At 39.0% G+C, this 26,981-nt stretch overlaps 3 protein-coding genes across 3 annotated transcripts; all 3 read left to right on the top strand.

Annotated features, from left to right (window-relative positions):
- The first annotated feature begins 14,063 nt into the window (after positions 1-14,063).
- On the top strand, positions 14,064-22,867 carry LOC107771243 (putative serine/threonine-protein kinase At1g09600). The gene is made up of 8 exons (XM_016590585.2): positions 14,064-15,402; positions 15,540-15,824; positions 18,814-19,131; positions 19,989-20,216; positions 20,574-20,674; positions 21,266-21,380; positions 21,478-21,930; positions 22,209-22,867. Exons 1-8 carry the CDS (start codon positions 14,941-14,943, stop codon positions 22,413-22,415), a joined length of 2,169 nt encoding a protein of 722 aa, XP_016446071.1. The 5' UTR covers positions 14,064-14,940; the 3' UTR covers positions 22,416-22,867.
- Positions 22,868-23,453: 586 nt separating this feature from the next.
- On the top strand, positions 23,454-24,560 carry LOC107771244 (glucuronoxylan 4-O-methyltransferase 1-like). Its single transcript, XM_016590586.2, has one exon. It carries the CDS (start codon positions 23,521-23,523, stop codon positions 24,409-24,411), a length of 891 nt encoding a protein of 296 aa, XP_016446072.1. The 5' UTR covers positions 23,454-23,520; the 3' UTR covers positions 24,412-24,560.
- Positions 24,561-25,185: 625 nt separating this feature from the next.
- On the top strand, positions 25,186-26,410 carry LOC107771245 (glucuronoxylan 4-O-methyltransferase 1-like). The gene has a single exon (XM_016590587.2). It carries the CDS (start codon positions 25,318-25,320, stop codon positions 26,179-26,181), a length of 864 nt encoding a protein of 287 aa, XP_016446073.1. The 5' UTR covers positions 25,186-25,317; the 3' UTR covers positions 26,182-26,410.
- The last annotated feature ends 571 nt before the right edge of the window (positions 26,411-26,981 follow it).

Below are 26,981 nucleotides of genomic sequence, written 5' to 3' on the forward strand. Positions count from 1 at the left end.
CTATACCCATGTTCTACAACGCCTCGTAACAGTGTTCAAGATAATCCTGTGGGTCTTCAGAAGGTGTACCACTGAAGTGAACTGGAAAGAGCTTAGTAAATTTATCCAGTCTCAATAAGGCCTCAAAAGACATGGCGGGCCTATCACCGGTCTGTGCCGCAACAACTGGCTGAACTACCCCAACTAGCGGGGCTGCTGGAGCCTGATTCTAGGGAGCCATCTTCTCTGGAGCGGGAGTAGTGGGAGTTTGTGCTCCTCCCCCAGCATGTGAGATGGTTGGTGCCACTAGAAATGTACCATTCTGGGCCACACCCTCCATAAGACTTACCAAACGGACTAGAGCATCCTGAAGTACTGGAGTGGCTATAAATTCTTCCAGGACCTGAACTGGTCCAACTGGTACATTCTGAATTGGAACCTCCTCCTAAAGGTCCACCTGAGGTTCTACAACAGGTGCAGCTGCTCGAGCTCTGGACTGAGCTCTACCTCGGCCTCTGTCTCGGCCTCTAGCACGACCTCTACCCCTGGCCATAGTTGCCACCGGGGGTTCTGGTCCCTTGTCCATCAGTAGAGGTATTATATGTTCTCACCATCTACGAGAGAATAAGAGTAGAATGGTTCAATCATCGATGATAGAATAAATTTGCACGACAGAATAAGAAAGAAGTGATATTGTTCCTAAACTTCATAGCCTCTGAGAGATAAGTACAGACGTCTCCATACCGATCCTTCAGACTCTACTAAGCTTGCTCGTGACTCGTGAGACCTATGTAACCTAGTGCTCTGATACCAACTATCACGGCCCGAAATTCCTACCTTCGGACTGTGATTGCGCCTAACATTTCACTTTCTAGGCAAGCCAACGTTAGAATAATATTATTTATTTTTTTCAAACAATTTTAAAATTTATTAATAACAAAGAATAAATGCGGAAGTAAAGTCTAAAATATAGTGAATAATCCATAAAAACAACGGTGTCTAAATACCATCCTAGAATTGGTGTCACAAGTGCACGAGCTTCTAGAATAAATACAAATAAAGGTCTGAATAAAATAAAGATGTCTGAAAATAAACACACAGCTAAAGTAAAGTAGATGGGAACTTCAGAACTGCGGACGCCATGCAGTTATACCTAAAGTCTCCTTTAGTAGCTGAAATACGAGTAAGGCTATGGTACGCCGCTGGGACCAACTCCGAAATCTGCACAAGAAGTGCAGAGTGTAGTATCATTACAACCGACCCCATGTACTGGTAAGTGCTGAGCCTAATCTCGACGAAGTAGTGACGAGGCTAAGGTGGGTCACTTACATTAACATGTACGCAATATTAGTAACAACAAAAAATAATAGAAATAAATTAGATAACTCATTTATAATAATTGAAGCCAACCCAACAGTCATAACCAATTATCATTTCCATCAATTTCCATTGCAGCGTGCAACCCGCTCTCACAATATATTCATATTCAATTCTGTTGCGGCGTGCAACCCGCTCCCACAATATATATTCATTTTCAATCCTCTCATATAATTATTTTTAATCAAGTATATATATTGACTTTTAAATAAGTCTATTGCGATGTGCAATCTGATCCCCCAAATATTGACTTTTAACAAGTCTGTTGCGGCGTGCAACCCGATCCTCCAATTTGGACTTTTTAATAAGTCTGTTGCGGCGTGCAACCCGATCCCCCAATATATATATATATATATATATATATATATATATATATATATATATATATATATATATATATATATATATATATTCCTGTTCATGTTGTGGCATGCAACTCGTTCCCCCAATATAACTTTAACAACTCATAAATGTAATAAAAATTACTCCAATAAATACCACGTCCAATGAGAAACTATTAAGCATCAAGGCACACAATAATTTTAATTTATCTATGAGCAAACAATGGCAATTATCAATTAATTGTGAAAATCGTGGAGAAAATAGGCAGTTAATATTTAGTATGCTAAATGCCAAATAACAATTAAAACACATAAATGAAATAGCATGTAACAATTATTGCAGGAATTCAAGAATTAATATTTGACAAAGAATAGGAGAGAAACAATTATTATAACAACTAATTCATGATTTAAAACGATTTATGATTTTTCAAATAATTATGCAAACAATTAATTTGACGACGTATAGACACTCTTCACCTCGCCTATACGTCGTTCACATGCATTTCACATTACAAATAGTTTAAGGGTCCTATTCCCTCAAGTCAAGGTTAACCAAGACACTTACCTCGCTTTGTAAATTTCAATCAATTACTCGACCACAACTTTTCCTTTTAAATTTGTCTCCAAAAGCTTCAAATTTATTCATAAATAATTCAATATACTCAATACAAATCATAGGAATTAATTCCATATGAATTTACTAATTTTCCAGATAAAAATCCAAAATTCGTTAAAATATTTGATAGTGGGACCCACGTCTCAAATCCCGAAAAACTCACAAAATCTGAACACTCGTTCCGCTACAAGTTCAACCATACAAAAATTATCCAATTCCGATATCAAATGGACCTTCAATTCTTAAATTTTCGTTTTTGGAAGATTTTAAAAAACTCTAGTTGTTCTTCCATAAATTCACGGATTCATGATATAAATGAATATGGAATCATGAAATATAATCAATATAGGATAAGGAACACTTACCCCAATGTTTTCCGTGAAAATCGCCCAAATATTCACCTTAACCGAGCTCAAAACGACCAAAATATGAAAATAATATCGGACTCTTCGATATATACACTGCCCAGGCATTTCCGCACCTACGGTTCCTGGGCTCGCACATGCGAGCTCGCATCTGTGAGAAAAATCTCGCTCTGCGAAATGGGGCTGCCAGGCGAGGTCTCGCACCTACGGAGAAAAAATGTGCACCTGCGCTGACCACCGCTTCTGCGATTATTGCGTCCGCTTCTGCGGACGCGCGGATGCGTGCAGGTTTCCGCACCTACGGACTTTTGCCCAGCCATGCCCGAGCGCATCTGCGATCGAAGGCTCGCTTCTATGAGTTCGCACCTGCGGTCAAATATCCGCAAGTGCGATTACACCAGAAGGCCAAATTTTAGATTTTTTGCTTAAGTCAAATTCTTGTTCCGATTTCGATTCGAATCACACTCGGGGTACTCGGAACCCCGTCTGAATATACCAACAAGTCCCGTAACATAATACGTACTCACTCGGGGTCTAAAATCACGTCAAATAACATCGAAATTGCAATTCACACCTCGATTCGAACTTTGAGTTATAAACCTTTCCATTTGCAAATCTCATGCCAAAACATATTAAATGAATCTGGAGTGACTTCAAATTCTTCACACAAGTCCTAAATGACATAACAAAGCTATTCCAATTTCCAGAATCAGATTTTGGCTCCGATATCAAAAAGTCAACCCCATGGTCAAACTTGGAAATCTTTAGCCTTTAAATTACTAGTTTCCGTTAAATGGTCATAACTTGAGCTAGGGACCTCCAAATTAAATTCTGGGCATACGCTCAAGTCCCAAATCACGATATGGAGCTACCAGAACTATCAAAACACTGATCCGGGTCCGTTTGCTAAAACTGTTAACCAAAGTCAACTCAATTGAGTTTTAAGGCTCTATTTCATATTTTAATCCATTTTTCACATAAAAACTTTACGAAAAATTTTACGGATTGTGCACGCAAGTCGAGGAATGATAATTAGTGCTTTTTGAGGTCTTAGAACAGAGAATTACTTATTAAATTTAAATATAACATTTTGGGTCATCACAGGTATATTCCACCCTCCTGGAGGGAAGAGTTGAGGTTTCAGTTTGAGCAGCTCCAGCAGGGTCAGATTTCAGTGACCGTTTATGAGGCGAGGTTTTTTGAGTTATATCGCCATGCACTTATGATACTCCCTACTGAGGCGGAGAGAGTGCGGAGGTTTGTTGCGGGTTTACATACTGGCATTCAGGCCACTATGGCTCGAGAGGTTGAAATGGGTACTTCTTATGAGCTATTTGTGGAGATATCCCGCAGGATTGAGGGTGTACGTCGTCGAAGCCGAGAGAAGGGTATGAGAGATAAGCGGTTTAGGTATTCTGGAGAGTTCAGAGATGCTCAGTCTGGGGGCAGAGGTCAGTTCGTGAGAGGTAGTCCAGCAGGCCCCCATATCCAGCACCACCGCCTCCTCAGGGTGCTCCAGTGCGACCTTATCTCAGTGTTATACCAGAGAGTTCTTATCGCCCACCAGCTATTTAGGGTCCTTCCCGTGGGTATTCAGGTCCCTAGGGCCAAGCACTTAGTCAGCAGCCCATCGCACCGAAGAGTTATTACGAGTGCGGGGACCCCAGTCACATGCGGAGATTCTACCCCAGACTGCGAGGTAGACCAGTGCAGCAGGGGTCAACAGCCTAAGATTATCGCACCAGTTGCTCCACCAGTAGTCCGACCACCAAGAGGTGGAGGACAGGTGGGTAGGGGCCGGCTTAGAGGTGGAGGTCAATCAGGTGGAGGCCAGCCAGTTAGCGCTCCAGCTCGGTTCTATGCTTTTTCGGCTAGACCAGATACAGAAGCCTCAGATACCGTGATTACAGGTATTATTTCTGTTTGCGGCAAAGATGCCTCAGTATGATTTGATCCAGGATCTACGTATTCATATGTGTCATCTCTATTTGCTCTATTCCTGGGTATTTCCTGTGAGTCCTTGAGTACTCCTATTTATATGTCCAATCCTGTGGGCGATTCTGTGGTTGTGAACCGGATCTACCGGTCCTATATTATTACATTCTGTGTTTATGAAACTAGAGCAGATCTCCTATTACTTGAGATGACTGATTTTAAAATTATTCTGGGCATGGACTGGTTATCTCCATATCATGTTATTCTGGATTGTCATGCCAAGACTGTTACCTTGGCTATTCCAGCATTGCCTAAGCTGGAGTGGAAGGGTTCATTTGTTAGTTCATTTAATCGAGTTATTTCTTTTATAAAGGCTCAACTCATGGTTGAGAAGGGTTGCTTGGCTTATCTAGCCTATGTTTGGGATACTACTGCAAAGACTCCGACTATTGATTCAGTGCCTGCAGTTCGGGAGTTCTCCGATGTATTTGCTTCAGATCTTCTAGATACCCAGCCTATATCTATCCCACCATATCGCATGGCTCCGAAAAAGTTGAAAGAATATCTTGAGGAGTTACTAGCCAAAGGTTTCGTCAGACCGAGTGTATCGCCTTAGGGTGCACCGGTATTATTTGTGAAGAAGAAGGATGGAACAATGCGGATGTGTATTGATTATCGTCAACTGAACAAAGTCACTATTAAGAACAAGTACCTGTTGCCGCGTATTGATGATCTATTTTACCAGTTACAGGGTGCTAGGGTATTCTCTAAGATCGACTTGAGGTCGGGGTACCATCAGTTGAAGATTCGGGATTCGGATGTTCCGAAGACTACTTTTCGGACTAGATATGGTCATTATGAGTTTCTGATGATGTCTTTCGGTTTAACTAACGCCCCGACAACGTTTATAGATCTGATGAACAAGGTATTCAGGCCATATATTGATTCGTTTGTCATTGTCTTTATTGATAACATTTTTATCTACTCACGCAGTAAGGAGGAGCATGGGCATCATATGAGAGTAGTGCTTCAGACATTGCGGGAACAAAAGCTATATGCTAAGTTCTCCAAATGTGAGTTCTGGCTAGAGTCTGTAGCATTTTTGGGGCATATTGTGTCGGGCGAGGGTATTAAGGTTGATCCCAAAAAGATTGAGGCAGTTCAGAATTGGCATCGTCCCACTTTGGCGACTGAGATCAGGAGTTTTCTAGGTTTAACAGGTTATTATCGACGATTCGTGGAAGGTTTTTCATCTATTGCAGCACCTTTGACCAAATTAACCCAGAAGTGTGCTCCGTTCCGATGGTCCGATGATTGTGAGGTGAGCTTTCAGAAGCTCAAGACAGCATTAACTATAGCACCAGTGTTAGTGTTGCCTTCCGGTTCGGGTATGTATACAGTGTATTGTGACGCTTCACGCGTCGGCTTGGGTTGTGTATTGATGCAGGAATGGCAAGTTATTGTATATGCTTCACGTCAGTTAAAGCCACACGATAAGAATTATCCGGTACATGATTTGGAGTTAGCTGCGATTGTTCACGCTCTTAAGATTTTGAGGCATTATCTTTATGGGGTGTCTTGTGAAGTTTACACTGATCATCGCAGTTTGCAGCATTTTTTGAGTAGAAAGGCAGAGAGTATGGGTAGTTTGGCTTTCATTTCAGCAGAGGAGAGGCCATTAGCTTTGGATATTCAGTCCTTGGCCAACAGACTTGTGCGGCTGGATATTTCAGAGCCCAGCCGAGTTCTTGCATGTGTTGTAGCTCAGTCTTCACTATTTGAGCAGATCAAGGCTCGCCAGTATGATGATCCACACTTGATGGTTCTTCGAGAAACGGTACTACGGGGTGGTGCCAAGGAAGTTACTATTGGCGCAGATGGTGTTATGCAACTCCAGGATCGTCTATGTGTTCCTAATATAGATGGACTGAGGAAGAAGATCCTAGAGGAGGCACACAGTTCTCGGTATTCTATTCATCTGGGTGCTACGAAGATGTATCGTGATTTGAGGCAACATAATTGGTGGAGGCGAATGAAAAAGGACATAATTGAGTATGTAGCTAGGTGTCTAAATTGCCAGCAAGTTAAATATGAGCACCAAAGGCCAGGTCGCCTACTTTAGCAGATGACTATACCAGAGTGGAAATGGGAACGCATCACTATGGACTTTGTAGTTGGGTTGCCGTGGACCTTGCGGAAGTTTGATGCAGTTTGGGTCATTGTTGACAGGCTGACCAAGTCAGCACATTTTATTCCTGTTGTGACTACGTATATATAACGACCCGGTCGGTCGTTCCGAGAGTTGTAGCCCTGTTTTTCCCATTTCTGCTTATTTATGTGTTGTTCAGTTGTGTTGAGTTGTATCGAGTTGGTAGGTTTGGGTTCAGAGTAGTTTTGGAATGAAATGAGACACTTAGTCTCTTAGTTAGAAAGCTAAGTTAGAAAAGTCAACCGGAAGTTGACTTATGAGTAAACGAGTTCGGACTTGGATTTTATGATTCGGTTAGCTTCGTTGAGTGATTTTAGACTTAGGAGTGTGTCTGGATTATTATTTGGAGGTCCATGGTAGAATTAGGCTTGAATTGGCGAAAGTTAGAAATTTGGTGATTTTGGTCGGCAATGGAAAAATTAGGTATCAGGGTCGGAATGGAATTTCGGAAGTTGGAGTAGGTTCGTAGTGTCATTTGTGATGTGTGTGCAAAATTTGAGGTCATTCGGACGTGGTTTGATAGGTTTCGGCGGCGTTGGTGAATTTTGGAAGTTTAGAAGTTCTTAGGCTTGAACCGAGGTTGAATTGGTGTTTTGGTGCTTTTTTGGGTGTTCCGAATGTTTGACTAAGTTCGGGTAGTGATATATGACTTGTGGGAAATATTGGTTGAGGTCCCGAGGAGCTCGGGATGATTTCGGATGGTTAACGAGAAGTTTGGAAGTTGGAAATTTCATAAGACTAAAGTTTCAAGTGAGTTCGCACAAGACCTAACTTCAAATGAGCATAAATCTCATGATACGAAGTGTTATATGGTTTGTTACCTATCAAACGAAAGGTCTATGTGTCTAGTTTCCAACGCTTCAAACCGTTCGTCATTTGGACATTCCTACAAGAAGTTATGACCAAATTACCAAAGTCTTGAAAAGTGCGATTCTGCGACCACTTCTGCGATCTCAGAATCATTATGCGATCGCAGAAGTAGTTATGCGACCGCAAAATGGTCGCAAACCTGTCCAGTGAAGCCCATTTCTGGGCATCGATTTTGCGGTACATTTTGCGACCCGCATACCCATTCTGCGGTCTATTATTCTACCGAAGACCTGCTTTCTGAGAGTTAATTTTTCTATTTTCATAACCCGAACCCATTTTGATAAATAGGCTTTAGGACTCATTTTGGAAAAAAAATCTGACATTTTTTAGAGAGAAAGGAGAGTGTTCTAGAGAGAGGAAGAAGCTCAAGTGCTTTGTTCATCAAAATCTTGTTCAAGCTTTGAAATCCAACAAGAAAATATCACAAGATCTTCACCCAAGAGGTAAGGTTCTAACCCCTAGTCTTCAATTTCGAGTTTGGGTAAAGATGGGTGATTAAGAGTATGATTCTTGGGTGTAATAGTATCATTTATGCATATCAATAAGGTTTATGGAAAGATTGTTGAGTTCAAATGGGTATAGATTAGGTTGAAAATGATAGAAATCTTTAAGACTTTAATTGAAGATTTGAGGGTCGAGTTAATGTCGGAATTTGGTGAAATTTGTATGGTTAGACTCGAGTGAGGACGAGGTTTGTTATTATTCCATTTTTGACTGGTTTCGAGACATGGGCCCTGGGGCCGGGTTTTGGCCGATTTCGAATTTTTGGCCTAGTTATGTAATTTTTATTGTGGAATTCGATTCTTTAGCCTATGTTGATATTAGTATTCTGATTTTGGTTAGATTCGGAGCTTTTGGAGACCGAGTCCAGAGACGAGGGCATCCCGGAGTAGGATTTTACGCTGTTAAGGTAAGTAACAGTTTTAACTATGGATTTGAGGGTATAAACCCGTAGATTTGACATCACGTGATGGTTTGGAAGTAATACCCATGCTAGGTGACGAGCGTGTGGGTGTGCACCGTGAGGTATTGAGACTTGGTCCGTCCCGTGAGGCCTAATGGCTATTATCTGTGGTTATGTGTTTATTTGTTGTTGAACTTGTTTGCCTTCATGTTAGAGATCATGCTTAGCCTTTATTCATGCTCACATTATTTGCACTCAGTCATAGAAATTATTGTACCTGTTTACCTCAGTCTCTATTATTTGCTAATATGCAGTGATACTTGATGTGGACTATGTTCCCTTATTTGTTGATGATGGTGAGGCTAGTGAGGTACATGATTGAGTGAGGCCGAGGGCCTGTTATGAGGTATTTGATTGAGGCACGTGAGTTATCCGTGCAGCACGTGAGTTGTCCGTGCGGATCCAGGTATTGATACCATAGCGCGTGAGTTGTCCGCGTAGCATGTGAGTTGTCCGCGTAGCACGTGAGTTGACCGTGCGGATCCAGGGATTGATATTATGGCACGCGAGTTGTCTGTGCTTAGAGCTTGGGCTTTGGGAGCCCCTCCGGAGTCTGTACACACCTTCAGTGAGCGCAGGTACCTATTGAGTATTGAGTGTATTAAGTGTTGAGTACAAGTGTTGAGTGCCGAGTGCTGAGTGATGGAGTGACATTCTTGTGAGGTTGCATTTACTTTTGTTGTTGCTGCATTTACCTATTAATTTCTTTGTGTCATTTGTTGGTTTTATGGAATTTACCTGTTTATTCATGTTTATTGTAAATTGTGAAAATAAATAATTGGACTATTTTGCTTAGCTCGTCACTATTACTCAGTTCCTTAGTTATTTCTGTTACTACTGAGCCGGTTGTACTCATACTATACCCTGCACTTTATGTGCAGATCTAGGTGAGTTAGAGCGCGGCGATCGTTGAGTTCAGACCGGCTATCGTTGGAGACTGCAAGGTAGCTGCTAGCGTCCGCAGGACCTTGTTACTCCTTTTATCATTTCTTTTTTTGGACTGTATTGACAGTTAGATAGTTTTATTTCTTAGTTCATAGATTTAGACGCTCATGACTTAGTGACACCCAGATGTTTGGGGCTCGTTTCCGTATTTTCTATAATTATATTTAGAGTTGATTTAGTTTATGAAAAATTTAAATGTTGGAAATGTTTTATTAAATTATTATAATCGATTTAGTAATAATATTTTGGGAAATAGGCTTGTCTTGTAACACGATAGGCGTCATCACGACCATGGTTAGATTTTGGGTTATGACAGTATACTTCAGAGAGGTTGGCCTAGATATATATCCAGGAGATAGTTTGGTTGCACGGTGTGACAATTTCTATCATATCAGATAAAGGCCATCAGTTTACTTCACATTTCTAGAGAGCAGTACAGAGTGAGTTGGGGACCCGTGTAGAGCTCAGCACAACCTTTCATCCGCAGACCGACGGGCAGTCAGAGCGGACAATTCAGATTTTGGAGGATATGCTCAGGGCATGTGTGATTGACTTTGGAGGTCAGTGAGATCATTTCTTGCCTTTGGTGGAGTTCGCTTATAATAACAGTTACCAATCCAGCATCGAGATGGCTCCATTTGAGGCTTTATATGGTCGGCGATGTCGTTCGCCCATCGGGTGGTTTGAGCCCGGTGAGGCTAAGTTATATGGTACTGATTTAGTGAAAGATACCTTGGAAAATGTAAAGTTGATTCAGGAGCGACTTCGTACAGCACAGTCCAGACATAAGAGTTACGCGGATCAGAAAGCGCGTGATTTATCATTTATGGTGGGTGAAAAAGTTCTTTTGAAAGTTTTGCCGATGAAGGGAATCATGAGATTCGGGAATAAAGGCAAGTTGAGCCCAAGGTTTATAGGCCCATTTGAGGTGTTGAGACGAGTTGGGGAGGTTGCTTATGAGCTTGCATTGCCTCCCAGCCTATCGGGAGTTCATCCGGTTTTCCATGTATCTATACTCCGGAAGTATTATGCTGACCTATCACATGTGTTAGACTTCAGCACAGTTCAACTAGACAATAGCTTAGGTTATGAAGATGAGCCAGTTGCCATTGTTGATAAACAGGTTCGACAGTTGAGGTCCAAGAGGATTTCTGCAGTAGAAGTCCAGTGAAGGGGCCAACCAGTCGAGGAAGCGACTTGGGAGGCCGAGGAAAACATGCGGAGCACATATCCACACTTATTCAGCACTTCAGGTATAATTCTAAACCCGTTCGAGGACGAACGTTTGTTTTAGAGGTGGAGAATGTGATGACCCAAAATATCATCTTTAAATTTAATAATTAATTATGTATTCTAAGACCTTAAAAAATACTATTTATCATTCCTCGACTTGCGTGCACAGACCGTAAAAATTTTTGGAAAGTTTTTATGTGAAAAATGGATTAAAATGTGAATTAGAGCTTTAAAACTCAACTGAGTTGACTTTGGTCAAAATTTTGAGAAAACGGACTCGGAACAGTGTTTTGACAGTTCCGGTAGGTCCGTATTGTGATTTGGGACTTGGGCGTATGCCCGAAATCAAATTCCGAGGTCCTTAGCCCGAGATATGGAATTTTGATGAAAAATTAAAAGTTTAAGTTCAAATAGTGATCGGATGTCGAATTATGTGCAAACGACCCCGGAATAGAATTTTGATGATTCCAACAGCTCCGTATGGTGATTTTGGACTTAGGAGCGTGTTTGGAATTTTATTTGGAAGTCCGTAGTTAAATTAGGCTTGAAATGGCTAAAAACAAGAATTTAAGTTTGAAAGTTTGACCGGGGAGTTGACCTTTTGATATCGGGGTCGGAATCCAGTTCTGAAAATTTTTTACAGCTCCGTTATGTCATTTATGACTTGTGTGCAAAATTTGAGGTCAATCAGACTTGATTTGATAGTTCCGGCATCGAATGTAGAAGTTAAAAATTCTTAGTTTCATTAAGCTTGAATCGGGGTATGATTCGTGGTTTTAGCGTTGTTTGATGTGATTTAGAGGTTCGACTAAGTTTGTATAATGTTTTAGGACTTGTTGGTATGTTTGGTTGAGGTCCCGAGGGCCTCGGGTGAGTTTCAGATGGTTAACGGATCAAAAATTAGACTTAAACAGCTGCTGCAATTTTTCTCTTCTGTAGGAAATTCTGGGCTGTGATCGAGCCCAAGATCGAGCCCAAAAATCGAGGCCCAAGATCGAGCTCCCATGATCGAGCTCCCTGATCGGACTTCCTGACCGAGCTCCCTGATCGGACTCCCTGATCGGACTCCCTGATCGAGCTCCCTAATCGGACTCCCTGATCGAGCTCCCTAATCGTACTCCCTGATCGAGCTCCCTAATCAGACTGGACAAATCTGTAAGTTATAAAAACAGAGGCATTCGACCCATTTGCCATTTTTGACAAACTTGAGCTTGAGCAGAGGCGATTTTTGACAGATTTTCAAGGAAAGATATTGGGGTAAGTGATTCTAACTCGGATTTGGTCTATATACACAAATATATCATTGTTTTCACCATTTAATTAGTGTTTTGAGATTGAAATTTGGAAAAAATTTAGAAATCTCATAGAAGTGAATTTTTGAGATTTCGGTATCGATTCGGAGTCGGATTTGAGTGAAACTGGTATGGTTGGACTCGTAATTGAATGGGTTGTCGGATTTCGAGATGTGAGCCCCACAGACAAAATTTTAATTAATTTCGGGATTTTTATTGAAAATGTAATATTTTCTTTTAGAATTGATTCCTATAAATTTTAGTGATTGTATCGAATTATTGTTGGTTAGATTCGAGCCAATCGAAGTTGGATAATCGAGGAAAAGGCCTATTAGTGGATTAAATTGGAGCAAGACGAGTTAAGTCTCTTGTCTAATCTTGTGAGGGGGAAATTACCCCATAGGTGATTAAATTAAGTAATTATTGCTAATTGTGGGGGCTACGTACGCACGAGGTGACGAGAGTCCGTGCGTAGCTACTATTAATGCTAAAGTCCGGGTAGTTTAGGACTCAAAAGCATGAATTACTTGTATAAATGGTAGTCTTTACTTAATTAAATTATTTGATATATTTATATATATGTTGTGAATTGTTAGATAAAAATATTAAAGGATGGAAATCTCATATGCTTGAATTTTCTGTTTAAATTAATTAATTGTTAAAAGGAATTGTTCATTTTTTCGAATTTATCTTATAATGAATATACTCTTATAATAAATATACTCTCATTCCGGAGGTACATAAGAAAATGTCCTCCTTTTCTTGTGGAGCAGGCCGAACGCCTCGGCAGGATAGATGCATTTATGGATCGTGTCGCTCGTCCCTCGGCAGTGTACACGGCATTCTGGATCGGGCCGAACGACCTCGGCAGAAATCGTGCTTAATAATAATAATTACACGATACTTTGATAGTTTATTGTAGCTTGTGAAGTTAATTGATAAATTAAAAATCTTTGAAATTTAAGAATTATTATCCCTGCTTGCTAAGGAATTATTGTTATTTCTGTAAATGAGATTAATTGATAAATTAAAAATTTATTAGAATTGAAGGAATTTAGTTAATATATTGAGAATTGTTGCATTTGAAGGAATTTAATTATTTCTGTTGGTTAAATAAATTATTGTTATATTCTGTGAATCATGCTGAATTATATATTCTAGTTTTATTTCAATTATTATTATTGACCCGTAGTGAGTGTCAAAGTCGGCCATCTCGTCTCTGCCGCTTCGAGATTAGGCTTGATACTTACTGGGTACACGTTGTTTACGTACTCATGCTACACTTGCTGCACTTTTTGTGCAGGATCTGAGACAGATACTAGTGGAGGACCTATCATAGCACATCCTCGTTATCCAGGGGCGTAGTGGTGAGTTGCCTTTCTGAGCCGTCCTGCAGCTACCAGTGCCTCTTCTTGTATTTTTAATTCTGTCTATTTTCATTTCAGACAGTATTTGAATTTTTGTATAATTTACTAGATACTCATACACTTGTGACACCAGGTCTTGGCACACACATTGGTAGAATTTGGTTTCTTATTATTTTTCTTGGATTTAAATTTTATCGATATATGTCTAATTTATTAATTGATTTGTCTAGCTATAGTATTGTGCGTTATCACGACCTATACGTGAAATTGGGTCGTGACAAATTTGGTGTAAATATGAGAATATAATTTTCACAATCAATGCTAGTGTATAGCTGTATATTGCTTAGGAAAGTAAATTTAGGTCTCTGAAATATTTTTTGGCAGTACCTTAAGGTCCATATTAGAGGAAGACGTTGTGTCACACTTGTCTCGGACGTAAGCTGATACTTTACTGGGGCCCAATTGACATGAAAGTATTCCTAATGTTTCCGCCACGTGTCAGAAAATCCAGTAGTGGACCCCACAGTTAATTGCTGCAAAATTTCAGTATATGTACCTTCCTTCTTCCTCACGAGACGGTCGTGTTCCTTCCTCTGTCTCTCTCAACAAATTCTCCATAATTTGCTTTTTAAATAAGAATATCAATTCTTTTTCTCTTTTCTCCATTCTAATTTCGCAAATAATTTAAAACCTCTATTTTAATCTCTTAAGATTTAATAACTAAAATAAAAAGAGTTAGGTATATTCCAATATTAAATTTTTAAATATATCTGAAACTTAATTACTCTGTGTCGAGGACCAGATATTTTGATGGTCGTTCACAATCTTAGGGCTTTCTCAGATCCGAAAATCACTCTATTTGTAGCTTCGAACTAACCCATTTTGAAATTTTTGTTTTTTTTTCTTTCCGGTTATATTTCTTGTTGCATTTACTGTGTGATTTGAATTGAAATCATTGGCTTTTGCATCAAGATTCTAACTTTTTGAATCATCTTATCTGTACATTTTCTCTAGTTGAAAATATAAAATTGTACAGTATTTGGTTTGTTATTCTCTTTTTAAATTACATTAATTTCACTTACATTCTTGATTTTATCTTGCAATGTGGGTTGGTGTTAGGTGAAGGTCCTTAGATTCTGGGATCTGGGGTTGGTGAGATTCTTGTTTTACATTGTTCTTGCAAATTTTTCTGACCCCTTTTGGATCCTAAAACGTACTAGTCTCTCTTTGAGTTATTGGGGTTCCGATCCATTCATTGTTTGTCAAGAAATCTAGTATAATAATTTTATACTGATTGGCATTTAAGAGAAATGCTGATTGGAATTCAGCTAAATGTCAGAGACATTGAGTGAAAATGGATTGGATTTTGTGTTAAAAATAGGATCTTGTGGGGAGTCCATAGAATCCTATTTAGGAAGAGGAGGAGCTTTAAATTTAGGATACCATGGGCTGTGTTTGCTCAAAGGGGGTTTCTATTAAAAGGCATGGCAAGAATCGAACTAAGGATAAAGAAAAAAAGAAATCTTCTTCCGAAAGGCTTATTGCATCAACCAAGGAGGATGTTTTAGTGGAGGTTGATAATGGTGGCATTGATGCGAGGACGAGGCTTATATCAACAGAGCCAATTGAGAAAAGTGCAGGTTCCACCCCACCAGCTTGGGATGAGGGAGAGAAGAAGCCTATAGTTTTTGAGAAACCTGAAGTGCCACAGGTGCAAAGACGGGCAGCAACAGATGCCGCTGAGGTTGGAGGACAACCTCAGATCAATAGAATATTCAGTGTTAGGAATGGAGTTGACGGTGCACAAGTCGTTGCTGGATGGCCATCATGGTTGACAACTGTGGCAGGTGAAGCTATTAAAGGCTGGGTTCCTCGGAAGGCAGATTCATTTGAGAAGCTGGATAAGGTGAATTTTAAGCAAGCAATAGCAATTTCATTTTGCTTCCAAATAAGAATTATTGATACTCATTAGTATACCTGCTTTTTGTTCCTGCAATTTCTTTCCGTTCCAATTGATTCTTATCTATAAAAATATCAATGCAGATTGGCCAAGGTACATACAGCAGTGTATATCGAGCCCGAGACCTGGAAACTGGAAAGATTGTTGCATTGAAGAAAGTACGATTTATCAACATGGATCCAGAAAGTGTTCGCTTTATGGCTAGGGAAATTTTAATACTTCGCAGGCTAGATCATCCAAATGTTATGAAGCTTGAAAGTCTTGTGACCTCTCGCGTCTCAGGCAATCTGTATCTTGTCTTTGAATACATGGAACATGACCTTGCAGGTCTTGCGGCATCACCAACTGTCAAATTTACTGAATCTCAGGTGTGTTCTTTAATTTGCAGTCTGAGTCACTTAGATATCTTACCACAGGAGGCAATGCTGGATGTTACACACCCACACACACAAATACATATATGTATATCTTTGTGTATGTATATATTAACATCACATGCAATTAAATAGAATTACTTGAAATTTCAACGATGAACCGAAATAGAGATGCATGAACTTAAGGATATTAGTTCTGATCTCGCTGGTACAAATAGCCAAATAATCTATTGTGCTTGAGTTCTACCTTGGTTAAATTTTTTTTTTTCCGACTCCCATCATCCCTTTTTGTTCAAGGGAAAGTATGTTCAATTTTCTGGCAGTGTGTTGTAATGATTGATAATTCAAATTTGGAGAGAGGCAGCTAGATACTTGTCCATGAATAACTTAAAAGGATCAGTTATGCACGACATTCATCCTGGTAATAAAGTTGCTAAGGTTAGACCTGATGGAATAATGAAAAGTTTTCACTTTCTTTCTTATCACCTTTTCATTTTTATATATATCTCAGATGAAAAATTAAGGGATGAAAAAGGGGAAACACATCACTTTTTGGACAGTTGGAAATATGCACGATTCGAGTAATTTGGCATCTGCCTGACAGTTGTATAATTAATTTTTTAGAAGTTTTATTTATTTTTAACCCTCTATGTAAAGACTCCTTGTTTTAAGTATAGGTGAGAAGCTATTTATTTTGTGTAAAATGGTGAAATCTCGGTAGTCGTGGAAGGCATGTTAGATGGCTATAATTTTGAGTCTATAGACTAAATGCAGAAAGTCCTGAGAGAAGTGGCTTGACCTTGCTCCTTCCTCTCTCGTCATTTGAGGAATAAATGGTAAAGGGAAAAGGTTCAAATTTACCCCTCTACTTTTAAATATTGTTTATATTTGTCCTCCGTTATACTTTGGGAACAAAAATACCCCTACCGTTACAATTCTTATCAAATATGCCCCTATCTCTAACAGAGGTCCAATGTGACAATGACTCAGCGATTAAAATTCCATGTCGGTTGACATTCGAGTGAGGTGGATGCCACGTGACATGCCACCTCACCACCCTAACCTTATTTTACCCCCTTTCCCAGTAGGACAATACTTTCTCTAGATCTTCCCATTTTTCCTTTTTTTTTTTTTTTTCCTGGCATCTTCTCTTCCCCACCCAAAGCTACAAACAACCACTAACAATTGCGTTGGGGAAATAATCGTTTTAGGTAGCCTCTAATTTCTTATGGTGATTTTAGTTTCCATTTTTTAAGCCGAAAACTTTACAACTACAACAACAACATACCCAGTATAATCCCACATAGTGGGGTCTGGGGGTAGTGTGTACGCAGACCTTACTCCTACCTTGTGGAGGTAGAGAGGCTGTTTTCAATAGACCCTCGGCTCAGGCAAGCATAGGTACCCCAATAATAACAAGAAAATAAGACGGGACAACACCGAAAAACCATGTAAAAGCAGCATACATAACAAGATAGTAAGATGATCGAAATGCCAAAAAATAAAAAACGACAGGTATTCAAATAAGCCTACTACCAACCAAATGTGAGAGTACATACTAACACTACCGATATGAATAATCTAGACTACCTAACCTAATATCCTAATCTTCAACCTCCACACCTTTCTATCACGGGTCATGCCCTCGGTCAGCTGTAGCTGCGCCATGTCATGCCTAATCACCTCACCCCAACTCTCCTTCAGTCTACCTCTACCTCTCCTAAGGCCGTCTAATGCCAACTTCTCACACCTCCTTACCGGGGTGTGTGCTTCTCCTCCTCACATCCTATCTAATCTGGTGTGCCCACACGTCCATCTCAACATCTTAATCTCTGTTTCCTTCATCTTCTGGACGTAGGAGCTCTTGACTGGCCACCACTCAGCCTCATACAACATAGCCGGTCTGACCACCGCTCTATAAAACATACCTTTCAATTTTCAAATTCGAAATCTGAAAACTGAGTTTGTTGGTTACCATTGTTAGAATCGTTTGGAAAAATCATTTGTTGTGCTTAAGTTTAGATTCACTTACTGATTTGGCAAAATGTAGTTGAAGAGAAACTAAAATCACCATTGAACTATTTGGAAAAGCTTGAAGAACACCCAAATGGGTCTGTTGTGAATCCGTGATTGCTTAAATCTGCCTTTGCCATGGACCCAACTTCTCCAACTTGATTCACTTAAAATTCTAACATATAACGTTTGCAAGATTGAATATTTTGATAAACTAAGATAATAGGTGTGCTTCAAATGAGGAGTTCTCTTAATTTGGAACATGAATCCTAGCCAGCATATGAAGATTTCATCGTTCTTCCATTGTTTGCTCTATTCTTTTCCACAGGCAGATTTTTGCGCGATATATCTGTTTTTGGGATACTTTTGTTTTTAATTTTTGTTTTGGTAGCTTTTATGAAATTAGCTCATATGATTCAGTCTTGAAACTTTTTGATATTTGGGATTTTTTGGATTGTCTTTAGATGGGTTTTTGTTAGTTTTGCTGATTCTTTAATGGATGGATCCGAATGTCAGTTGGGGGAGTGGGCAAAATAAGGTTAGAGTGGCGTGGTGGCATGCCACATGGCATCTACCTCATCCAAATGTTAGCCCACGTGGAATTTTAATAGCTGAGTCATTGCCACAATGGGATTACACTGGGTTTTTTGTTGTTGTTGTTGTAGTCATTGCCACAGTGGATCTCTGTTAGAGATAGGGGCATATTTGATAAGGATTGTAACGGCAGAGGTATTTTTGCTCCCAAAGTATAACGGAGGTCAAATGTAACAATATTTAAAAGTAGAAGGGTATATCTGGCCCTTTTCCCAATGCGGTTGGGTCTGGGGCAAGAAATATTGGAGATGTATGTTGCTCACCAAAATTGTCTTAGTTTGTCTGATTTTTTTGTCTACATGTTTCTGGTTACATATGGTGGTTGCAAATCTGCTGCCCTCTTTGGTTTCAAAAAATGCTTCCTGTAATTTTGCAGATTAAATGTTACATGCGGCAGCTGCTTCGTGGACTTGAACACTGCCATAGTCGTGGTGTCCTGCACCGAGATATTAAGGGTTCGAATCTTCTGATTGACAATAATGGGAACCTCAAGATTGGCGATTTTGGGCTTGCAACTTTATATCAAAACAATCAAAGGCAGCCTCTAACAAGTCGTGTAGTTACTTTGTGGTATCGACCTCCTGAACTTTTGCTTGGTGCTACAGATTATGGAGTGGCTGTAGATTTGTGGAGTTCTGGTTGCATCCTTGCTGAATTGTTTGCAGGGAAGCCTATAATGCCAGGAAGAACTGAGGTATGGCTAAAGTCACTGATTTGTTTTGTGTATTTGGTTATAAATAAGAAAAAACTGATATATCTTTTCTTGTTAATAACTGACTAAGAACCTACCAATCAAAAAGAAAAAAGAGAACGAAGAACCTAAGCACATATTAGGGCGAGCCGGCGAGCGAAGTTCATACTGCACCTTTCATCTATCATATCTCTTGATTGAAGTGATACTTCTGAAGAACATCAACCTAGTATTTTTTACCCATATTAGGAATATGTTTCCATGTGTGATCTTGATTGTCAAGTTTCTAATGCCACATGCTACTGTATTGCTGATGAACAATAAGGAATTTTCTTAACTTTTGCTCTTTAGGTCCAGCCACTTGAGCGCACCATATAATTGTTAGTCTAGCAACAATTTCTTTTAGATGAACATTGTTTTCGCCTTTGAGCACTTTTGGACTTAGGATGGTAATAGTGATGGATCTCCAAGGCTACTCTTTCTAGACCTTCCCCAAAAAAGCGTTATCACCTTTTCTATCAAAATCTCTTATATCAAAACAATATGAATTATAATACGCTTGCAAGTTACTCATACAAAATGCACTAGTCTCACTTTACCAAAGAAAGAAATGTATTAGTCGCTTCTGCATTTTGCTAACTGCATTGTACACCATTCTACATTTAAACACACAAAAAGTGCATTTCTCTGTATTATAGCTTATCATTTCTCTTGGTGCATCTATTCTCATTGTGTGCCTATCCGATGTGCATCTGTAAATGTGTTTTAGAAAAGGGGGTGTGCGTGGGCTTGTGATTGTCTCCTGGTCAGCATCCCTTGTGGGTCAGGAAATGAATGACTCATTGTATAAGCTGTTGCAGGTGGAACAGCTGCATAAGATCTTTAAACTTTGCGGTTCACCATCCGAAGAATACTGGAAGAAATCAAAATTGCCACATGCAACGATCTTTAAACCTCAACAGCCATATAAGCGCTGCCTTGCCAACACGTTCAAGGACTTCCCTGTATCAGCTTTAGCACTTTTGGATTCTCTCCTGGCTTTTGAACCTGAGTATCGGGGTTCTGCTACTTTGGCACTTCAAAGTGAGGTAAAGCTTAGTTTCTGAACGATCAATAACTTGTTTTATCAGTTCAGAAAGCTTTTTACACCCTCAAATCAGGAAGTCAACTCATTCAGACTTTTCTTGCCATATTAGCAATCTTTTCCCCTTTCTGGGAACTCACGGTCTTGTCTTCGTTATATCGGATTGTTTCTATGCATAGCGCTAGTAAAATGTTGTATGATGTAGTTTTGGTTACGAATCATGTATATACAGTTATCTGACTGCTAAGCACAGTGAAGAATGTTCTCTTATTGCTTTGATTTTCTGCTTATGGTTTTTTGCCTCTTCTTTATTTCGTTGACGCTGTTTATATAATTATATTGTTTGGGTTCTCTGTTCCAGTTCTTCACAACGAAGCCTCTTCCTTGTGATCCGTCATCTTTACCCAAGTATCCTCCAAGCAAGGAATTTGACGCTAAGATGAGAGAAGAGGAAGCAAGAAGGTACTCATTATCTATTTTTTCCTTTTCGTAAAACTAGTAGATTTATTGACATACAATATCTTTTAACTACATATGCTTTATTTAATCTGATCTTGTCCTTAAGGATGTTTTGTAGATGATGATTCTCTACTTTTTGTATAAATTTGCATGTGGTGGTTTTCCCAATTCAACCAATAAAATTTATTTCTTCATCGAGAAAAAAAAGTAGAATGCCTTGTTGTATTTTCATTTTTCTGTGTATTGGCGATTTGACATCTCTAAGTTCTTACTATAAAACCAGGTCTAGTAACTTTTTCTTTGCCCAAGCAAAGGTGTCCAGATTGCATTTTGCTATTCTGCAGGCGTTCAGGTTTCCTGCCTGGTTTTCAACCATAATTTACCAAAATCATCGAACTGTTTTTTTTCCCCTAGGGATAAAGAACCAAATCAAAGAGTTTATATTGCTGCAGTTGACTCAAAAGGACTTTTACCACTTGTTGCTGATAGCCAATATTTATTCAATACACTTGCTTGAACTGTAGAGCATTTTTTGTTCTCATTGGACTGACCATTTGCTACATTTCTCCTAATTAGCTAATATTCTGTTTTCAGGCAGCGAGGAGGAGGTATCAAAGGATCTGGTGTTGAATCTAATAGAAAGGGCGCAAAACAGTCAAAAGCAGTACCAGCGCCTGATGCTAATGCTGAGTTACCAGCATCCATACAGGTTTTTTCCCCTAAATACCAATAGCATATTTTACCATGTATGCTCACCTTTAAGCTGTGTAAGATTTGCATATAACCTGTATTTCTGTGGCATGTAGAAGTGGAAACAGCTGTCAAATCCCACAAGCATTAGTGAGAAGTACAGTCGTGAAGAGGATGGCGGTTCTGGTTTCCCTATTGATCCCAGCAGAGGATCTCTATATAACGGCCATTCATCACAAGTCAGTGATTCTGGAAATTCCATAAACACAAATATTAATGGACTTGGCCCTCTTATGAGTTCTCAACGAGGATTTGATTCTTCAAGATTTGGAGAATTAAGTGCACGTGGGTCCTTCAGACCTCACGGTGCAGCAGCTCAATTGTCCAGGTTCTCCAATTCAGTTGCAGCTCATGGTAGTTCAAGATTTGATATGAGCAGGGATTCACAGTGGCCTGAAGAGCACATGACTGGAAAGTATAACCAGCTTAATGATTCTTCCTACTCTCTTTTGGGGAAAGACTCTTCCAGTAAGAAGGACAAGCATTCAACAGGAAAGGAGTCTACAGCGGTAAGGAACTTTAAATTTGCTTTACGTCTTGGTTATTTTGACCCATGGCTAGTAGTGGATTAAGGTTGAAATCCTGCACCTCATCAAAAACTTAAGAAAGAAAAAGAAAGATGAAAAATACTATGAAGGAGAAATACTCATAGAAAGGAAGCTTCCGTTTTCCCCTTTGGCTGAAGAAGAAAAAGGAGAGAGACAGAGAGGCATACTGTAATGGGGAAGGGCGGTTGTAAAGTTCTATCCAGATAGAATGCCTTATTGTTTTTATTTTTTTGCCGTAGGGTTATATTCCCAAGAAGAATCGAATCCACTACTCTGGACCATTGATGCCACCCGGTGGAAACATTGACGAAATGCTCAAAGAGCATGAGAAACAGATACAGCAAGCTGTCCGGAAAGCTCGTCTTGACAAAAATAAGATGAAAAAGGAACACAATGGCAATGGGCAAACAGAATCGCTCTTACACTATACAAGCAATGGTCGGTGATTTGTACAGGAGGAAAAAGGATATAACCTTTTGATGAAGTTCAGAACACTAGCCAATGCTAGAGTTTCATGAATCAAGGAAGCAAAAACCAATCCTTCACTAAGAAAATCTCAGAGGCAAGAGAAACAAATGCTTTACTCACATGCAGAATGCACATTATACAGTTCCAGAATCATATCCTAACCTTCTCCTGTAACGGCCCTTAGAATGAAAAAAGAGAGCAGTTTTTTTGATGTTGTATTATGGGGGGAATTCTTTTGGTGGTGTATGTCTTGGGAAGGATTCTTGTACAGTTATACATTGGTCAGTTCATGTAAAGGATAACCTTTTTTCCCAAATTTGTAGGAACTTTACGCCTCAAGCCAGTATCTGGCCTTGGAATACAGATCTACATTAAATGCTCAAGCCTGTAAGATACATTAATTTGATGGTAGGATCTAACATTAAGTATCAACGCATCAAATTATCTGTTCTATAGATTCTTCTCTTGCTTCATGTGACTGCTGTTTCCGCAGCAAGTCTGGAATGTACCCGGAACTTGGTCATTTTCTCTTCTTGCATCCCGGCCATTAAGTGTAATCTCTCTCTCTTTCCCTCTCTCACTTTTTTTTTTTTTTTGGGGCTTAAACGCGGATTATCATCACCATGCTAAGTTCTCTTCAATAGAAATGCTCCACTCCTCCCAAAGGGAAGTAAACCAACAAACAAGAGAGAGAGAGAGAGAACATTTTCCTAGAGTAACTGGTGTACTACAAAAGTTCTATGCAGATATAGAGTCGCTTTCCACTGATGAAACATAGCAAATTGTGATTAGTTTGTGATTATTAGTTGGTGAAAGGATGCTACCATTATTGTCTTCAATAAAGCCCCGTTACAAATTGACATGCATTCTCTTAATATCAACAATTCCATCACAATCAAGTAGGGGTAACAGCACTACTCCCCACCCTCACTTTTAGAAACTCTCCACCAAACCCTCTTTAGATCTACCAGCAGAAACTACATTGCTTCATCCAAAATTTTCTTAGTTCTCTTGTCTTCATCAAAATCTTCAGTATATATCTCTCTAGCTTCAAACATAACTTGTATCACTCCCAACTCAAGCATGAGACCTAAAACACAGAGTTCACTTAGCCTAAAGCTTCTTCTCATATGTGTTTTCATAGCTTTCTTACTTCTATTTGTGTTGAGATCAAGATTAGTATCTTCCAACGAAAGTACAACTTCATCTTCTGTTTCTTCAATTTCTCATGCTCTTTTACCAAGATCCTCATCTTCGTCCGAAGACAAGAAAACAAGAACTTGCTCATCACCACAATGTAATAAAATCCCATCTTCAGTAGCCAAATCCCTCATTCACTACACAACCTCAACCATCACCCCTCAACAAACACTCAAAGAGATATCAGTAACATCCAAGATTTTAGACAAGAAATCTCCTTGCAATTTCCTTGTCTTCGGTCTTGGCCATGACAGCCTAATGTGGCACACACTCAACTTTGGAGGGCGAACCATCTTCCTCGAAGAAGATGAAACTTGGATAGAGCAAATCAAGAAGAGATTTCCCATGTTAGAGTCTTATCATGTTACATATGATAGTAAAGTGAATGAAGCAAATGTTTTAATAGAAGCAGGGAAAGGACCAGAGTGTACAGCTATAGCTGATCCTAGATATTCGATGTGCCAACTTGCCTTAAAAGGATTGCCTAGTGAAATTTATGATATGAAGTGGGATTTAATAATGGTGGATGCTCCAACAGGCTATTATGAGGATGCACCAGGGAGAATGACTGCGATATATACAGCAGGAATGATGGCAAGGAATAGAGAAAATGGAGAAACTCATGTGTTTGTGCATGATGTCAATAGGAATATAGAGGACAAGTTTTCTAGGGAATTTTTGTGTGATGGATATATGAAGAAACAAGTTGGGAGATTAAGGCATTTTACTATCCCTAGTCATAAGAGCAACTTAGATATGCCCTTCTGCCCTTAGGTTTTCTTGAAAATATCTTCTTTATTCTTTTATTTTTAATTTCAGTTTTCTTTCTTTATTCTTTTCTTTTGGGTGATTGAGCTGATACTCCTGATGGATCTGATGAGGATATTATTTCTTTACTCCAATACTAAGTCATATATTTGTCATCTAGGTGTAAACTTACACTTAACGAAATTCACTTGAGTTGTTGAAGATTCAATTATAATGGATAGATAATGAGGTAACTATGTGGCTCTTACCTCAATTCAGCAGTTACATTGGCCAGGTACCGATGGTGTTCAAGAGTACCAAAGAAGACAATTTAGTGGTAAAAATGTCACAATTAGATTATGGTGTCTTACGAGTTCTAGTCCCCCTTAGTTTTTGAGAAAAAGAAGGGTGTGATTCGAACGCGTGATCCTAGCTCTGGTGAGTTCTTTCTCTTCTCTTGGCTACTGGAATAGCCAACAACATAGCATCCAAATAGTTTGCTAAACCAGAAGTAGGAGAGACTAAAACTTTCTCCCCCTGCTTCGGCTTGCACACCTGAAAGAATCTACCATATGTTGTAAATCCACTGTATGAATTAAAGGAAGAAAGGGAAAAAAAAGGGAAAAAAACAGACTGCATAAATAGGATATAAACAGTAAAGAGCACGTTTAACAAGAAATAACAAACATTAGCTTAGTCATTGAATGGGAAATAAATACATATATTTTCCTTCCTTTTGAGTTCTGTCCATGTTCAATTAATTGTTGAGAACATGTATTTGAGGCTTAACAAATTGCCATCATTAACCTCTTCAGATCTACCAGCAACTTCATCCAAAATTTTCTTATTAGTTCTCGTCTTTATCAAAATCTTCAATATATATCTCTTTACCTCTGAGCTTTAACCAAAACTTGTATACCTCCCACGTCAAGCATGAAAACTAAAACACAGAGTTCACTTAGCCTAAAGCTTCTTGTCATAAGCGTTTTCATCGCTTTCTTACTTTTATTTGTGTTGAGATCAAGATTAACATCTTCTGGTGAAAATACATCATTATTATTATCTGCTTCTTCAATTTCCCATGCTTTTTTACCAACAAGTTGTTCATCAACAAAATGTAACAACAAGATCCCATCTTCAGTAGCCAAATCTCTCATTCACTACGCAACCTCAAACACCACCCCTCAACAAAAACTCGACGAGATATCAATAACATCCAACATTTTAGACAAGAAATCTCCTTGCAATTTCCTTGTCTTTGGTCTTGGCCATGACAGTCTAATGTGGCACACACTCAACTTTGGAGGACGAACTATCTTCCTCGACGAAGATGTGATTTGGATTGAAAAAATCAAGAAGAAATTTCCCATGTTAGAGTCTTATCATGTTACATATGATAGTAAAGTGAAAGAAGCAAATGTCTTAATGGAAGCAGGGAAAAAACCAGACTGCACAGCTATAGCTGATCCTAGATATTCTAAGTGTCAACTTGCTTTAAAAGGGTTGCCTAATGAAATTTATGATATAAAATGGGATTTAATAATGGTTGATGCTCCAACAGGTTTTCATGAGAATGCACCAGGGAGAATGACTGCAATTTATACAGCAGGAATGATGGCAAGGAATAAAGAAAATGGAGAAACTCATGTGTTTGTGCATGATGTGCATAGGAATATAGAGGACAAGTTTTCTAAAGCATTTTTGTGTGATGGATATATGAAGAAACAAGTGGGGAAGTTGAGGCATTTCACTATCCCTAGTCATAAGAACAACTTGGATATGCCCTTTTGCCCCTAGATTTTCTTGAAAATGTTTTTTTTTCTTTTTCAGTTTATCTCTCTTTAATTTTTCTTCTTCTTTTTTTTTTTAGGGGTGAGGAGGTAGTTTGAGGGTTGGGATTGGGAAATGATGGACCAATGAGGATATTGTTTGTGAGAGAGGCATTTGAGATTGAGGCTACTTTTTCACCTATTGTATTTTGAATTTTGGTACGACGAAAGTCATTATCCATTGGTTATTATTGCTTCTTTTTTTTGGCTTATGAGTTTCATGTCAGCTATACGTGCTTAGAGGGAGGGACTCACCTTGCAAAATCACCAACCAATAATCATTCCTTAGGTGCATTTGTTGGAGCTTGAGCCATTCTTTAGATGCATTTAGTTTAGCTTGACTTGAATGCTTCTATGTCCAGTAAAGTTGATAATTGAATTGAAACCCCTTTTGCTTGGGTCGAAAAACGAAAATAAAAAATCTTAGTTTCAAACTTTTAATAGAGAGATGAGAAAAAGAAATGAGAAAAAGTTATTTCTTGGGTTTATACCGTATCACTAAATGTGAAGAAAAAGTATGCGCGCAAATATTTTTTTCTTCGCATCAAGGGAACAATTAGACTTCCTTTTTGTCTCTCGTTCGTTTCCCTTTCTTACACTTTCCTTCCCTTAATATGTTACTTTTCAAATACCACTTGTCATAACTCAAAAACAAGAAAGATGTCACTTATCTTAAATATTAAAAGAAGGATTTTTTTAAAAGAAAAAGGAAAGGAAAGGAAAGGAGGTAATACAGCAAAACTCGGGGTTTATGAACATTAATCCACT

This window comes from Nicotiana tabacum, chromosome 19, assembly GCF_000715075.1.
Source record: "Nicotiana tabacum cultivar K326 chromosome 19, ASM71507v2, whole genome shotgun sequence".
In the NCBI taxonomy this organism is placed as follows: domain Eukaryota; kingdom Viridiplantae; phylum Streptophyta; class Magnoliopsida; order Solanales; family Solanaceae; genus Nicotiana; species Nicotiana tabacum.